The sequence below is a fragment of the Ips typographus genome, linkage group LG5, assembly GCF_016097725.1.
Source record: "Ips typographus isolate SLU linkage group LG5, UJ_Ityp_2.0, whole genome shotgun sequence".
In the NCBI taxonomy this organism is placed as follows: domain Eukaryota; kingdom Metazoa; phylum Arthropoda; class Insecta; order Coleoptera; family Curculionidae; genus Ips; species Ips typographus.
In genome coordinates this window covers 9,638,359-9,655,545 of record NC_138426.1, presented here as the reverse complement: position 1 = coordinate 9,655,545, position 17,187 = coordinate 9,638,359, and the positions used below count along the sequence as shown (strand labels likewise).

The window sequence follows — 17,187 nt, the reverse complement described above, 5'->3', positions numbered from 1 at the left end:
TTCCTAATACTTGAAGCATTGACAAGAAAACTAAATTGACCTTCTGCTACTTCTGTGTCCTTGATAAAACATCCAATTTTTACAGAAAACCTGGCATATTATCAGAAGAGCAGTAAAAAGGTACATTTCAGTTACTCCTGATACTTTCTTCATTCGTCAAATTATCAAGGATACTAATTCCTCTCCTCCTAAATTTATGTTTGTGCTAAAAACCCCAATTTTTACTTAAAAATTGAACATATCAGGAGAGCAGAAAGGCGAGGAGGTAAATAACACTGTCTGTAATGCTTCTTAATTGACTGCAGATGAATCAATCAAATGGCAAATTGTCTTGTTTTGGTTTTAAATCAGAAATTTTTTGTAGTACGGTGTTTTTGGTGTGTTGGATATCCAAACATTTTTAGTCATAATATATTTACAACATGGTAAATAAAAAACATATATTACTAAAATAAATTTACATTAAAAAGTCAGGACGCTGCACTGTTTGTTTTTGATTCTCATTTCACAACTTTCTTGTAAAAGGTATATCACACTTTTTTAATTGAAATCCACTACTAGTGAAAATTAAAAACACGTTTTATGCAGCGTCCTAAAAAAAGAATTACTGAAAAATGAATTACTATAGCGATAGTCAGTCTTAAAGGGCGTTTAAACGTCTGTGGTGGCTGGCGATTTTCTTCTCACGTATTTGTTGAAGTAGTCAGGTCTCCAGCATTTGCAGGAACCGGGAATCAGGAACCAGTCGTAGTATAATCGGACTTTGAAGCAACCAAGTGCGTCGACGCCGTCGCAATGCGCCGGCTTGGGCGTCGTCGGTAGCTCCGGTTGAATTCCTGCGCGTTTCTGTAGATACTGCTGGTAGTTCTAGAAGAAAGAGTTGTAGAGATGGAAAATTCTCTCAAATTTTTTGGATAAAATTTAAAGAATTTTAGGAGAATTCAAGCTAAATTAAGAGCCCTTGAGTTTTTCGACGTTGCCAAAATGACTGAATCCAGACTTTTGGCTTTGACAACGTTGATTTGATTGAACTTTCAAAGCTTTTCCACGTACTGTACTACAACTTTTATAGTGACATACCTGGAAATCCTGTACTGAAGGTGGTTGTGACCCTACCACAGGGCTGCGCTGAGGATTTACAGTGTCGCTGCTACTAAGTATGGTGTCCGGGTAATAAATTTCAGCTACCAATAAGCTGGACCACCTTGGAGAGGATAAACATCCTCCATCCAAATAGTGACAGCGTGCTTGCAAACACCTAAACATCATGTTTGCGTTATAATTTTCTCTACCAGAAAAAACAACTTACCTAGTAACTTCCACAGTTTGAGTGAAATACCCTTCGTAGGGGATTTGCACCACATACCTCCAGGTTCCCTGGTAATTTTTGGCAAAAACAGGGGTTGCGTATTCGATTTTGGCCGGACAAGGTGTAGGAGGTCCTTCATACTTTTGTGGTACTCCTTCGTCTCTACGTTCGATTGGGAGGTGTTGAGCTGAAGTGACTTCAGGGGAGCTGCTCTCTCCATTAATGACGTTGTACAGTGTGCAGAAGATTCCACCTTGATCGCAGAATTTTCTAGATTGTCTTTCGGTTGCTTCTGATGTGGAATTTGACGGTTTTGTTATGGTTGCGTTGGTTGATTTTGCAGACCGTTTCACTCTGTCTTTTCTGTCGTTGACTTCGTAAGGATTGATGCTGGAATTGTTTATTTTATTTAGTACAATGTGTGGAAAGTTGTGTTTTTCACACTGGTATGAGTTAATGTCCATCTTTACAAATGAATATGCTATTATATTTTTTTTAGGTCACTCAATAGTAAATTTCATGAGGATTTCAAAAATGACCTTAAAACTGTGATTAACTCACTGCGAGAGGGTTTTGTGGGCGATTTTGTCACCGACTCTCTTTAAAACTGTGTTTTTGAAGTTCCTATTTTAACAACGCTTTTCTCCTCGACTGTACTGAATTCTTTTATGTTTTTTAGGTTACCTAATAGTAAATTTAATGAGGATTTCAAAAATGACCTTAAAACTGTGATTAACTCACTGCGAAAGGGTTTTGTGGGGGATTTTGTCAACGACTGTCTTTAAAACTGGGTTTTTGAAGTTCCTATTTTAACAACGCTTTTCTCCTTGACTGTACGGAATTCTTTAATGTTTTTTAGGTTACCTAATAGTAAATTTAATGAGGATTTAAAAAATGACCTTAAAACTGTAATTAACTCACTGCGAGAGGGTTTTGTGGGTGATTTGGTCCCTGACGGTCTTTAAAACTGTGTTTTTGAAGTTCCTACTTTAACAACGCTTTTCTCCTTGACTGTACTGAATTTTTTAATGTTTTTTAGGTTACCTAATAGTAAATTTAATGAGGATTTCAAAAATGACCTTAAAACTGTGATTAACTCACTGCGAGAGGGTTTTGTGGGCGATTTTGTCACCGACTGTCTTTAAAAACTGTGTTTTTGAAGTTCCTACTTTAACAACGATTTTCTCCTTGACTGTACTGAATCTTTTAATGTTTTTTAGGTTACCTAATAGTAAATTTAATGAGGATTTCAAAAATGACCTTAAAACTGTGATTAACTGACTGCGAGAGGGTTTTGTGGGCGATTTTGTCACCGACTGTCTTTAAAACTGTGTTTTTGAAGTTCCTACTTTAACAACGCTTTTCTCCTTGACTGTACTAAATTCTTTAATGTTTTTTATGTTACCTAATAGTAAATTTAATGAGGATTTCAAAAATGACCTTAAAACTGTGGTTAACTCACTGTGAGAGGGTTTTGTGGGCGATTTTGTCAGGGACTGTCTTTAAAACTGTGTTTTTGAAGTTCCTATTTTAACAACGCTTTTCTCCTCGACTGTACTGAATTCTTTAATGTTTTTTACGTTACCTAATAGTAAATTTAATAAGGATTTCAAAAATGACCTTAAAACTGTGATTAACTCACTGCGAGAGGGTTTTGTGGGCGATTTTGTCACTGACTGTCTTTAAAACTGTGTTTTTGAAGTTCCTATTTTAACAACGCTTTTCTCCTTGACTGTACTGAATTCTTTAATGTTTTTTAGGTTACCTAATAGTAAATTTAATGAGGATTTCAAAAATGACCTTAAAACTGTGATTAACTCATTGCGAGACGGTTTTGTGGGCGATTTTGTCACCGACTGTCTTTAAAACTGTTTTTTGCAGTTCCAAATTTAACAACGATTTTCTCCTTGACTGTACTAAATTCTTTAATGTTTTTCAGGTTACCTAATAGTAAATTTAATGAGGATTTCAAAAATGACCTTAAAACTGTGATTAACTCACTGCGAGAGGGTTTTGTGGGCGATTTTGTCACTGACTGTCTTTAAAACTGTGTTTTTGAAGTTCCTATTTTAACAACGCTTTTCTCCTTGACTGTACTGAATTCTTTAATGTTTTTTAGGTTACCTAATAGTAAATTTAATGAGGATTTCAAAAATGACCTTAAAACTGTGATTAACTCATTGCGAGACGGTTTTGTGGGCGATTTTGTCACCGACTGTCTTTAAAACTGTTTTTTGCAGTTCCAAATTTAACAACGATTTTCTCCTTGACTGTACTAAATTCTTTAATGTTTTTCAGGTTACCTAATAGTAAATTTAATGAGGATTTCAAAAATGACCTTAAAACTGTGATTAACTCACTGCGAGAGGGTTTTGTGGGCGATTTTGTCACCGACTGTCTTTAAAAACTGTGTTTTTGAAGTTCCTACTTTAACAACGCTTTTCTCCTTGATTGTACTGAATTTTTTAATGTTTTTTAGGTTACCTAATAGTAAATTTAATAAGGATTTCAAAAATGACCTTAAAACTGTGATTAACTCACTGCGAGAGAGTTTTGTGGGCGATTTTGTCACCGACTGTCTTTAAAACTGTGATTTTTGCAGTTCCAAATTTAACAACGCTTTTCTCCTTGACTGTACTGAATTCTTTAATGTTTTTTAGGTTACCTAATAGTAAATTTAATGAGGATTTCAAAAATGACCTAAAAACTGTGATTAACTGACTGCGAGAGGGTTTTGTGGGCGATTTTGTCACCGACTGTCTTTAAAACTGTGTTTTTGAAGCTCCTACTTTAATAACGCTTTTCTCCTTGACTGTACGGAATTCTTTAATGTTTTTTAGGTTACCTAGTAGTAAATTTAATGAGGATTTCAAAAATTACCTTAAAACTGTGATTAACTCACTACGAGTGGGTTTTATAGGCGATTTTGTCACCGACTGTCTTTAAAACTGTGTTTTTGGAGTTCCAATTTTAACAACGCTTTTCTCCTCGACTGTACTGAATTCTTTAATGTTTTTTAGGTTACCTAATAGTAAATTTAATGAGGATTTCAAAAATGACCTGAAAACTGTGATTAACTCACTGAAAATGCGCTTTTTGGGCGATTTTGCCCCTGACTGTTTTTTAACCCAAGTGTTTTGCAGTACAAATTTTAACAGCTCTTTTCTCCCTGACTGTACTGAATTATTTTGTGTTTTGAGGTTATCCAATAGGAAATTTTATGAGGATTTTAGGAATGTGCTTAAAACTGTCACTGCAAATGCTGTCCTTTAAACAGTGTTTTTGCATTCCCAACTTTTCTAACTGACTGTATTAGTTGTTTTAGTGTTTCTTTACGTCATTTAATAGGAAATTTAATTAGGATTCCGAAAATGTGCTTCAAACTGTCATTAACTCATTCCAAGTACGTTTTTTGGGCGATTTTCTCACTAACTCCTTAGAGCCTAACTATAGTTATTTCTAGGCTTGGTTTAAGTTTGCGTATTAAAACCTGAAACACCCTGTATATGACCTGGCGGTAATTTACCTGCATATTTAACTAGATGTTGCTAAATAATCTTTTGCCATTGGTTTGCACTACTCTGGTGAATAACTGTGTTCATTACACGTTAATTAACCGATTAGTGGAGGTAATTTATGATAATAAGAAATTACAGGAAGGAAGTTCATCGATTTAATTGCGTACAGATTTATTAAGTTAGTTGGTATACAATTTAATTCAATATTTGAGTCATCTAACCCAACTGAATGAAGAACCTTTCTGGAACTGCATTCTGGGGTTTCAAGTAAACGAAAATTGGTATTACATACAGGGTGTTCTATTTGGTGTTTTTGTGAGAGTTTTCTAAATACTTATAATATACAATCGCAGTGAATCACCCTGTGTATACTTACGAATTTTGCGAAATTACATCGTCTTGCAGTTGGGCGACTTTTGGTAAGGTTTCATCCGCTTTCAAGATGGGCAACGTACGGCTCAGATACTTTAACGTCATATTTCGTATAAGTTCACTGGAAAATAGAAATTTTGACTTTAGAAAATAGCAGGGATCCCTTGATTGATTAATAAATAGGAAAAATTACATCTAGAGCCTCATTGAAGACAAATTTCCCTCAATAATAGAGTGAAAACAGGCTTGTATAATTGAGTATTAATAATCTTGGTAATACTTACAAAGGATAAGGCGATCCTAGGACATTTTGTCTCATAGGGTTCCTAGGAATAGTTCCCTTGTTTAAATCCCCGCACAAATTGAACAGGGAGGCGTGAGGGGACCTATTCAGGTCTTCTTTACAGTCTATAGATACAAAACTGTATGGAGGAGGACGTACTTGAGGAGGTTCAGCATTTGGTGCTTCAACGAATGCGTAGTAACCTTCCGGAGGACCACCGTCGTTTATCTCTTCTGTTGTTGAATATTTCAGCAGACAAAGGCTGATTATCTGCAAGTAAAATTTGTTTGGTTTAAGTTAGTTTTGAAGGGAATTGAACCCGGAAAGTCAACCTAAGGCGTTGGGTAACTCCATTTGATTTTTAATTAGTTCGTTCAAGGCTTTTAGTTCTAAAACGATTAAGAAGTCAGTTTTTGTTCAACGGAAACAATTCCACCTGTTCCGTCTATGTAGGGATTAATTCGTGGTCTAACAGTTACGTATTAGTTAGTTATCATATTTATGAGGTGGTTTGACCCACATCCTCTGTTCAACCATAAGAACGGTCATCACGAATTCGTTCCTTGTCTCAGGCCACCAGTTTTTACCATCGATAACCTACATTTTTCCGGCCTTGCTCAGAGAGCCCCGTTTTTAGCGGTCAATGGCAGAGAGTAGGTGTTGTATCGTTGCCGATTATGTAAATTGAATTAATTACACATTCATGGGGTCACCTGCAGACTCCTTCAAATCGACCATACTGTAGTAATAATATGGTAGATTAATAGACAAAAAGGCTTACGTAAACTGCTTGGTACGCTCTGATTCTGGTCCAAATTGCCGGCACAATAAAAACGATATCCTTGTAATGAAAAAATTGGTTACACGCTCTGAGTCGGTTTCCCTAAATATATCTCGTCTCGGTAAATGGTTTTAAACCGCACGTTTCATTCAATTTATCATTACCTAATCATGGTATTAATGTAATTTGGTGAGTTTGTGATAGCGCCCTTAAAACAGAAAGTTTTGAAAATAGTATATTACGTAACTAGTGCTGTAATAGTTATTTACATTACTAGTGTGGTATGAGCATTTTTATAGTCACGAGTGGGAAGCATGCATTGCGACGAGGAAGAGATTACATGATCGTAGATTACACGAGTCTATTAATTTTATTCTAATATTTTATCTATGATTAACACAGAAATTATCAATTTTTACAGTCACTAGTGCGATAATGATTGTTTTATTGTACTCTTAAAATGCTTTATCGCACTAGTGACTGTATAATCCCTCATTACGTAACTCAAAGGAAGCTATGTAATGGATCAGCTAGTAGCAGATAAAAAGAGTTTACGCACGAAGCCTCGTAGCTACCAGTGTGTAATTCCAATAATTCCATATGTGCGTAAAGCGCCTTAGAACACGTGTGACGTACTAGAGATGGTCCAAAATAATTTTCTTCACAAATTTATCTCCACGGAGCTTTAAACACAACTTTCTTTTATAACAACTTAATTTTATAATTTTAGGTCACTGGTGAACAGGTTTTGACAGTCATGACAGCTGTCACGTGACGTAAAAAAAGTATAAAAATGTTTCCATTTATCATCCCAACTGTCAAATATGGCTTCATGGGACTTTAAACACTACTTCCAGTGCAATTCATTAAAGAGACACACCTACCTGGCATTTTATACTTTGAGGTCACTGGTGAGTGGGTTTTGACAATTATGACATCTGTCACGTGATGCAAGCAACGTAGTAAAGTGTTCCTTAATGTCCCAACTGTCAAATTTGGCTCCATGAAGCTTTTAACACAACTTTCAGTGTAATCCTCAACTAAGCAACTGTTTGTAATTTTATAGTTTCAGGTCACTGTTGAACAGGTTTCAGCTGTCACGTGACGTAAGAAATGTATGAACCTATTTCTTAATCTCAGAACTGTCAAATTTGATTCAATGGAGCTGTAAACATCACTTTCAATGCAATTCCTCAAAGAAACACATTTATTTGGCATCTTATATTTTCAGGTCCCTGGTGAGTGGGTTTTGACAATTATGACATCTGTCACGTGATGCAAACAACGTATTGGTGTCCCTTAACTGTCAAATTTGGCTTCATGGAGCCTTATTAAACACAACTTTCAGTGTAATCCTCACAAAAGCAACTGTTTGTAGTTTTACAGTTTCAGGTCACTGTTGAACAGGTTTCGACAGTTATGACAGTTGTCACGTGACGTAAAAAAAGTATAAAAGTATTTCTTAATGTCAGAAATGTCAAATTTGACTCAATGGAGCTGTAAACACAACTTACAGTGCAATCCCTCAAAGAAACACATTTATTTGGCATTTTATACTTTGAAGTCACTGGTGAGTGGGTTTTGACAATTATGACATCTATCACGTGATGCAAGCAACCTAGTAAATTGTCCCTTAATGTCCCAACTGTCAAATTTGGCTCCATGAAGCTTTTAACCCAACTTACAGTGTAATTTCTCACATAAGCAACTATTTGTAATTTTATAATTTCAGATTACTGGTGAACGTGTTTCGACAGTCACGACAGCTGTCACGTGACGTAAGAAAAGTACACAAATATTTCTTAATGTCAGAACTGTCAAATTTGACTCAATGGAGCTGTAAACACAACTTTCAATGCAATTCCTCAAATAAACACATTCATTTGGCATTTTATAATTTCAGGTCACTAGTAAGTGGGTTTTGACAATTATGACATCTGTCACGTGACGCAAGCAACGGATTAAAGTGTCCCTTAACGTCCCAACTGTCATATTTGACTCCATGAAGCTTTTAACCCAACTTACAGTGTAATTCCTCACATAAGCAACTGTTTGTAATTTTATAATTTCAGGACACTGATGAACGTGTTCCGACAGTCACGACAGCTGTCACGTGACGTAAGAATAGTATAAAAATATTTCTTAATGTCAGAACTGTCAAATTTGACTCAATGGAGCTGTAAACACAACTTTCAATGCACTTCCTCAAATGAACACATTTATTTGGCATTTTATACTTTCAGGTCACTGGTGAGTGGATTTTGACAATTATGACACCTGTCACGTGACGCAAGCAACGTATTAAAGTGTGCTCAACGTCCCAACTGTCAAATTTGGCTCCATGAAGCTTTTAACACAACTTACAGTGTGATTCCTTACATAAGCAACTATTTCTAATTTTATAGTTTCAGGTCACTGTTGAACAGGTTTTGACAGTTATGACAGTTGTCACGTGACTTAAGAAAAGTATAAAAGTGTTTCTTAACGTCAGAACTGTCAAAATTGGTTTTCTGTCTTTGTCTACAACATGCAATTAACAATATTTCTCTATTTCTCTGTCTGTCTCTGAATCAACTTTAGTTCATTTATTAGTTTTAGTAGTTCTTTCAGTAACACTACTTGATGTCTAGACGAATTGGTATTTATTGAAAACCGTATGAATAATGAACATTATCAGTCTCCATCTAATATACTCTGATAAAGCGAAAACAGAAAAGGAAAGCTATATCCTCCAGGATTAGGTCAGTTATTGGTTTATGGTCGACTGTTTCAAACTGCACGTTTTTTACCACTGTGCATAAAGTGAGTCATTACGTATGGATATGTATTATATTACGAGGGAAATCTGTGCATAACTGACTGTCGTAGGTAAAATTTATATTTTTATGTACTCTAGAGAAGACATTGAACATTCCAGACTAAAAATGATTTCTTATAACTAATCTAAACTTTTTTTAAGTTATTACAATATTATTACGAACCATTTAGTTTGGATTAATTTAATCAAGAAAATGTACTGTTAAATTCGTTTTTTCTTTACCGTAAATTGTATTAAATAATATGTGCATAATTATCATTGTTTCATACTCTTCAATTAGTAGTATATGGAAGAAATTTCAGATGCTATTACAAAATTTGCTGTTTGCAACAATTTAAGAAAAGTGTGAAAATAAGGCTTTCTAATTAGTGTAATTTTTAAATAATTTATACAACCAATCTTATTATAATTATAATTTAATAATAATTAATTATAGGATTTTTTCTAGTTTAACAATTGAGGTAATTTTAAGCAAAAAGGTAAAATAATGTCAAACACTGCACGTTTAGTTTTAATCATCACATAAAAAATCATTATTTGTCCTTCTTATAAATACAGTAAAAGATGGGTTTGTACTACAAATAACCCACATCATCTACAGGTAGTATAAAACTATAGGAGATATGCACACACATGATATAAACTATTTTCCAAAATCATCAAATTCCCAAAACTAGCTTAAAAGCCAATGAAACAAACCTGCTTAACTAATTTTAACACAGTAGGAACTTAACAAGGTCGTACCAAAGTAATTTGAAACAAGAACCTATGTACGCGTTCTGAGTATGAATAATGCCCATTTTTAATCTTTCTGTGTATTTTATGAAACTAAAAAATGACAAATTTTGTAAGCAAACTGCTGAGATTTGAACCCGTAACCACATTAGCAGTATGTCGATGTGCTAAATTTTACATAAACATCCATCGACCTTAATAACGGTAAAACCACTGGAATTTGGCTTCCATATATGTAACCTACCTTCGTATGACATGATCGATAATATTTTTTCATAACAGTATTTTGTCGTATCCGTCCATAACGTAATAAAATTTCGTTTTGTAAACGGATTTGTGGAAGCCGATTTGGTTGGTATTTAGGACAGTGATGAGATTCCTTCTCGAATTTCTCAAAGGATTACTCGGTAATTTTATTTTTCATGCTGAAATATATTAATGGTATGATTGTTTTTTTTTAACTTCAATTTGTGTTGGTATTTGTGAAACTATTACAAAACGAACCAAAAATATCTAACAAATGTTATTTTGAAGCACTGGACCTTTATTGCTATAAACAACACTCTTTTTCACAAAAATTACAATTTCTCAGTATCATTGAACCATCATTATACATTTGAAACTTACTAATATGAACCTAAGCTAATATCAAAGCTTTTTCATTAAATATTCTGCATTTAAAGGCTAATATACAGGGTGTCCCACGATAAAAAACTACCGATAGGTAAATTTTTTAAGTTTGGTTATGTAGTAAAGTCAGCATGCACAATCCAATTAAAATATTTTTATTTGAAATGGAACTCCCTGTATATTATTATATTTTTGTATACTCCTAACGATGTCAAATGTTTTTCATGTATTCTGACTCCGGATTTCTAGACAATTAGCTTTTTGTAAATAATAAAAACAACCAACCTTTGACATCTAATGTGAACGATTTATGCAAAAACACGTCATTTTTGCATGCTTTTTTTTTCTTTTTGTGCTTATTTTAGTTTTATTTAATGCTATTTTTGTATGATTTAAATAGGTTTTGACAAAACAGGCTTTTCAAGTTTTTTTTTAAATAAATTTAAAAACAAAATAACGCAGAAGTTTTGACGTAATCTTATTGGTTCTGTAACGTAGTAATAATGACTTTTGCTATATTGAAAGATTGAGATCTTGCAAAAGCTTACAAAGCAGCCTATTAGCTTCCAAATGCTTTTCAATTTATCTAGAAGCTCTCAAAAGATTTCAAGACAGTCTAAAAGCTTCCGTATGATTTTAGATTAGTTTAACAGCTTCCAAAAGTTTCTAGAACCGTCTACAAGGTTTCAAATGCCTTAAAAGCAGTCCAGAACCTTCGAGGCTCTTTAAACTGTCCAAACACCTTCCAAATGCCTCTAAAGAAGGTGTTAAAACACTACAGTAACTCCAAAATGCTTCTCAAGTAGACGAAAGCCTTCCAAAATAGTCTAGAAGCTTCCAAAAGCTGTTAGAACACTATAAAAGCTTCCAAACAGTCTTCAACTAGTCTAGAAGCTCCCAAAAAAATTCAAGGCAGTCTAAAAACTTTCGTATGCTTCTAGAGCAGTTTAAAAGCTTCCAAAAGTTTTGTAGAACCGTCTACAAAGTTTCAAATGTCTTAAAAGAAGTCCAGAACCTTCTATGCTCCTAAAGTAGTCTAAAAAGATTTCAAAACAGTACAGATCTCCAAAATGCTTCGAAAGCAGTTGGAAGTCTTTCAAAACAGGAGAGGCTTCCAAAAGCTTTTAGAACAGTCTAAACGATTCCAAATTCAACTAGTCTAGAAACTCCCGGAAGATATCAAAACAGTCTAGAAGCTTCCAAAAAATTCCAAATTTGTCTAAGAGTTTCCAAATACGTCTAAAGCACTCCAGAACCTTCAATATGCTCTTTAAACTGTCCAAAAAGCTTCCAAATGCTCCTCAAGTAGTTTTAAAATGTTTTAAAACACTACGGGAACTCCAAAATGCTTTCCAAAACAGTCTACAAGTTTCCAAAAGCTTTCGGAACAGTCTAAATGATTCCAAATGCTTTTCAACTAGTCTAGAAGCTCCCAAAAGATATTAAAACAGTCTAGAAGCATCCAAAAAATTCTAAAATTGTCTAAGAGTTTCCAAATACCTGTAAAGCATTCTAGAACCTTCAATATACTCTTTAAACAGTCTAAAAACCTTCCAAATAAAAAAAAATGTTTTCAAAACAGTCTAAAATCTTCCGTATGCTTCTAAAGCAAGTTGAAAGCTTCAAAAAATTTCTAGAACTGAAAAAAAATAAAATAAATAACTAAATAATAACCTAACCTAACCAGAATGAGATAGAGTAAAACGGCTTGCATGTTCCTATCTTTTTGAGATCTATATCTGTTCGATATTGGAAAATATGACAGGTATCAATATTAAAAGTCTTACCAAATGATAGATCTCAAAAAGTTCAGACAAGAACATGCAATATCTCATTTTGATTAGAAGCTATGACACAAAAACATTAATAACTAATACCGACGTATTTAAGTTTTGACTGTGACAGGTTAGATGCAAAACGTCACAGTCAAAACAAAACTTAGCCTAGGGTGACTTTGAATATGTCGGTCAACCGATCATTATGCATTAAAAGAGTAACGTGACCTTTAAAAATAAATTGAAATATGAAAATTTGTCACGCGACTATTTTTACTGTAAAAAGAGTCACGTGACCCTGAAAAATATCAGTTTAAGCTGAAAAACGGTCACGTGACCTTTAGGATTCCGTTTTAACGTTAAAAAAGCGTCACTAGACTTTTAGAAATAAATTTGATGGTTGAAAATCGTCACGTGACCATTTTCACTGTAAAAGAGTCACGTGTGTTTAAACATATCACTCTAAGCTGAAAAACAGTCACGTGACATTATGAATTTCAGTTTTAGATTTAAAAGATTCACGCGATTTTAAAAATATTAGTCTAAACGTAAAAAATTGTCACGTGACGTTAAGATAACATTTTTAACCTTAAAAATAGACACGTGATTTAATGCATCAGTTTAAAACTAAAAAACTGTCACGTGGATTCCGCATTGAGGTTATAAAGAAAATCACGTGATATTTAAAAATTATTTTGATGGTTGAAAACGTTTTGTGTGACTATAAAAACGAAAAACGGTCACGTGACAATCCAAATAACATTTTGGCATTTAAAACTGTCACGTGAAATCATTATGACTTTCATATTGAGGAGGTGACTTTTTAAACTAAAATTGATGATTGAAAATAGTCACGTGATTATTTGTATTTTAAAAACAGTCACGTAACTCTTCAAATAATATTTTGACATTTAAAACCGTCAAGTGAGCATCAGATTTCCTTTTGACGTGAAAACAGTTTCACGTGATCTTTAAAACTAAGTTTGATGGTTGAAAATAGTCACGTGACTTTAAAAACCATCAGTTTACTTAGAAACGGTCACGTGATCTTCCGGATTACGGAAAAATAAATTTGATAATTGACAATATGTCACGTGACCATTTTCATTGTAAAAAGTCAAGTGACTTTTAAAATGTCAGTGTAGACTGTAAAACGGTCACGTGACCCTACAAATATTATTTTGACATTCAAAACGGTTACTTTTTTTAAACTCCATTTCGAGTGAGCGTAGTTCCGTTATTTAAGGAGTTACAAAAAAGAGTAAATAAGGAAAGTTGTAGGAAATTTCATTTTCTACAAGATTGTATTAAGCAGTTTTCCCCGTAAGGGCCTCGCTAACGAGTTACAAAGCAAAAAGTGGTAGAGTGCACCAAATTGATTTTTTTTAAACTAACTTTTAGTGCTTTCAGCACTACCAGCACCCCCCTAAATCCGGCGCTGTCAACAAGCTTTTAGTATTTCAAGGTATATACAGAAATTTAGTAACACCAAAAATTCTACACAGAATTGGGATCAAACCTAACAATATCTAAAAAAAAACTAAAACCATCAATTTCCAAAAATCTACCAAATAAAGTGAAAAAAACTACAAATTAAGTAGAAGTGTAATCTAGTCTATCATTGAAACGTCAACTGTCAAAAACTCTACCATAAAGCTGTAAAAGCTGCTTGGAAGAGCAGAATAACTTACAAAAGTGTTTTATACTTTCATGAGTGTAGTTTTGATTGTTTTGTGCAGAACTGTGGTTTATTTGGGATATCAGTATGCTACCATTACAGTGTCAACTGTTAAAATCCCTCCCATGAAGCTGTAAAATTATTAAACATGCTTGGAGAACAGAATCACTTAGAAAACTAATTTGACTGTATTTTACACTTTCATGAGTGTCGTTTTGATTGTTTTGTGTAATTGTTGTTTATTTTACATATCAGTAGACAGTGTCAACTGTCAAAATCCCTTTCATAGAGCGATAAAATTCTAAAACTTGTTTGAAAGAGCAGAATAACGTTAAACTTCAACTTGACTGTGTTTTATACCTCCATGACGGTCTGCAATGCTGTACACAGGGTGGTTCACCACAAACTGCCTCCTGTATTCGATATTTACTCTGTTTTATGTGAAATTTGAGAAGAGGAGTGCAAAAAGTCAATTTTTTTAAATAAAACACCACAATTTTTATAATTTTATTTTCTTAAGACAGTCTTAAGTTACTTATGTAAAAGATTTATGCTTTTTGAAATAATAATAATGTAGAGCAAACGCACTAAAAAGTTTGACTCAAATATTATCGATATTACGTTATATACAGGGTGTTCCAATGTTGGCAGTGCGCTCTCACAGGTTGATGTTATCCAAAACATTGAAACATGTTGCCAGGTATACTCTTTAGCTCCTTCTAAGTCTTGTTATACTTTTGATGACTGACATTTGCGAGAAAACAAAACAATTTGCCAGAATTTTAATGAACCAATTTTCAGTCACCCTAACTCAATAATTGTACAATCAACAATAATTGCTTTGAGTAATGTCGCACGACATAAAAAGCCTTTCTGTGTTTCATTCTTCTGATCTGGGTCAGTTAGCGTAGGAAAAACTAATCAATTCATTTCCTTCTTCCTTGTTCCTTTGAAAGGCATAAATTACTTAATTTGACATACTCTTAATTTTTGCACTGGACAAAATGTCAACGACCTAAGATTTTAGTTATTCTTTTATAAATTGAGTCACAACAACACGTCAGCTCATGACCTGGATGGTTCAGTTACTATGTAAATCTATAATAAGTATGTCAACATCAAATTTATTTTACAGTTCAATTATTAACAGAATTGTATAATTATAATTTAAAAAACGTCTACGATAATTGACTGGTTACAATATTAGGTCGCATTTTCTCGTCCTAGTTTACTTAAAAGACTCTCAAACTTACCGCTAGTTGTGTCCACTTAATTAACATCGTTCTCTTCAAATTGTACACACTTAATGGTTGAACACCGTATGCTTCAATACGAATTCAATCTTGGTTTTGCCACTGATTCTAATTTTGCAAAAACCGAAAATCTACCGGTTTAAAAATCTTCGAACCCGACACAACCGTGATTAAGTTCTATGAAGAACTGGCCGAGTATCGTGTATTCCGCTGTATACATTCTAGATTAACGGGATCCGCATAGCTTCATCTGGTCGCGTACATGTCTTCATTCGACTGTGGGTTAACCAAAATAGAAGAAAATACTGATTGAGACAATATTATATCCGAAATGTAGGTCTGGGTTCTTGTGCAGGTTATAGAATAATCGAAAAACGTTTCTATAATATTGATACTTATTTATATGATTATAGGTCTAACTATCCACTTCTTCCATTTTGATTTTAATGGGATCGAAGATCCCATAGAGTAAGTGACTTAGCGTCTGGGTAGTTCCAGGACAATTGGAAGTTCCTAATCACCTGAAATTTCTGAAATTTTCGAGCAACTATCTGACATTGTTTAAAACTATTTTCAATGCCAGAAACTATCCGACAGTGTTAGAAACTATCTTTAAATGCCAGACATTATCTCAAAATTACGAGAAATTATCTGACATTGTTAATAAACTATCTCATAATTTCCAGAAACTAACTGGTATTGCTAGAAACTATCTGACGTTGTTAGAAATGATCTGGCACTGATAGAAACTATCGGGTATTGCCAAAAACTATCACACAGTCTTATAGAAACTATCTTTTAAAGCCAGGAAATTTCTGACAACTGCCAGAAACTTTGGCATTGTTCGAAACTATTTTCAATGCCAGAAAGTGTTTGAAAAATGCCAGAAACTAAGTGATATTGCCAGAAACTATCTGACATTGTTGGCAATTATCTGGTATTGCCAGAAAATACCTGACTATTACCAAAACGTATCTGACATTGTTAGAAACTGTATCATTCAATGCCAGAGTGTATCTGACAATTGCCAGAAACTGTCTGGCATTGTTTGAAACTATTTTCAATCCCAGAAAGTATCAGACAAATTCCAGAAACTAACTGACATTGCCAGAAACTATCTAACATTGTTAGAAACTATCTCTCATAGCAGGAAATATTTGACAATTGCCAAAAACTGTCTGGCATTATTTGAAACTATTTTCAATTCCAGAAAGTATCAGACAAATGCAAGAAATTGTCTGGCAATGTTTGAAACTATTTTTAATGCCAGAAAGTATCAGACAAATGCAAGAAATTGTCTGACAATGTTTGAAACTATTTTCAATTCCAGAAAGTATCAGACAAATTCCAGAAACTAACTGACATTGCCAGAAACTATCTAACATTGTTAGAAACTATCTCTTATTGCAGGAAATATCTGACAATTGCCAAAAACTGTCTGGCATTATTTGAAACTATTTTCAATTCCAGAAAGTATCAGACAAATGCAAGAAATTGTCTGGCATTATTTGAAACTATTTTCAATTCCAGAAAGTATCAGACAAATGCAGGAAATTGTCTGGCAATGTTTGAAACTATTTTCAATTCCAGAAAGTATCAGACAAATTCCAGAAACTAACTGACATTGCCAGAAACTATCTAACATTGTTAGAAACTATCTCTTATTGCAGGAAATATCTGACAATTGCCAAAAACTGTCTGGCATTATTTGAAACTATTTTCAATTCCAGAAAGTATCAGACAAATGCAAGAAATTGTCTGGCAATGTTTGAAACTATTTTCAATTCCAGAAAGTATCAGACAAATGCCAGAAATTAACTGACATTGCCAGAAACTATCTAACATTGTTAACAACTATCTTTCAGTTCCAGGAAATATCTGATAATTGCCAAAAACTGTCTGGCATTATTTGAAACTATTTTCAATTCCAGAAAGTATCAGACAAATGCCAGAAATTAACTGACATTGCCAGAAACTATCTAACATTGTTAACAACTATCTTTCAGTTCCAGGAAATATCTGATAATTGCCAAAA

The 17,187-nt window shown here is 33.7% G+C and overlaps 1 protein-coding gene across 1 annotated transcript; it reads right to left on the bottom strand.

Annotated features, from left to right (window-relative positions):
- Positions 1-425: 425 nt before the first annotated feature.
- Positions 426-15,415, bottom strand: spz6 (Spaetzle domain-containing protein 6). The gene is made up of 6 exons (XM_081980794.1): positions 15,153-15,415; positions 5,484-5,752; positions 5,204-5,320; positions 1,310-1,699; positions 1,081-1,258; positions 426-867 (listed from the first exon to the last, which is right to left on the bottom strand). Exons 1-6 carry the CDS (start codon positions 15,177-15,179, stop codon positions 652-654), a joined length of 1,197 nt encoding a protein of 398 aa, XP_081836920.1. The 5' UTR covers positions 15,180-15,415; the 3' UTR covers positions 426-651.
- Positions 15,416-17,187: the final 1,772 nt, after the last annotated feature.

Excerpts from the sequence above, each read along its gene's own strand:
- spz6 (XM_081980794.1), bottom strand. The coding sequence starts at position 15,179 with ATGTTAATTAAGTGGACACAACTAGCG. Across the intron at positions 5,753-15,152 it reads TTAAGTGGACACAACTAGCG|ATAATCAGCCTTTGTCTGCT; the intron begins GTAAGTTTGAGA and ends TTTTACTTGCAG. Across the intron at positions 5,321-5,483 it reads CTAGGATCGCCTTATCCTTT|TGAACTTATACGAAATATGA; the intron begins GTAAGTATTACC and ends TCTATTTTCCAG.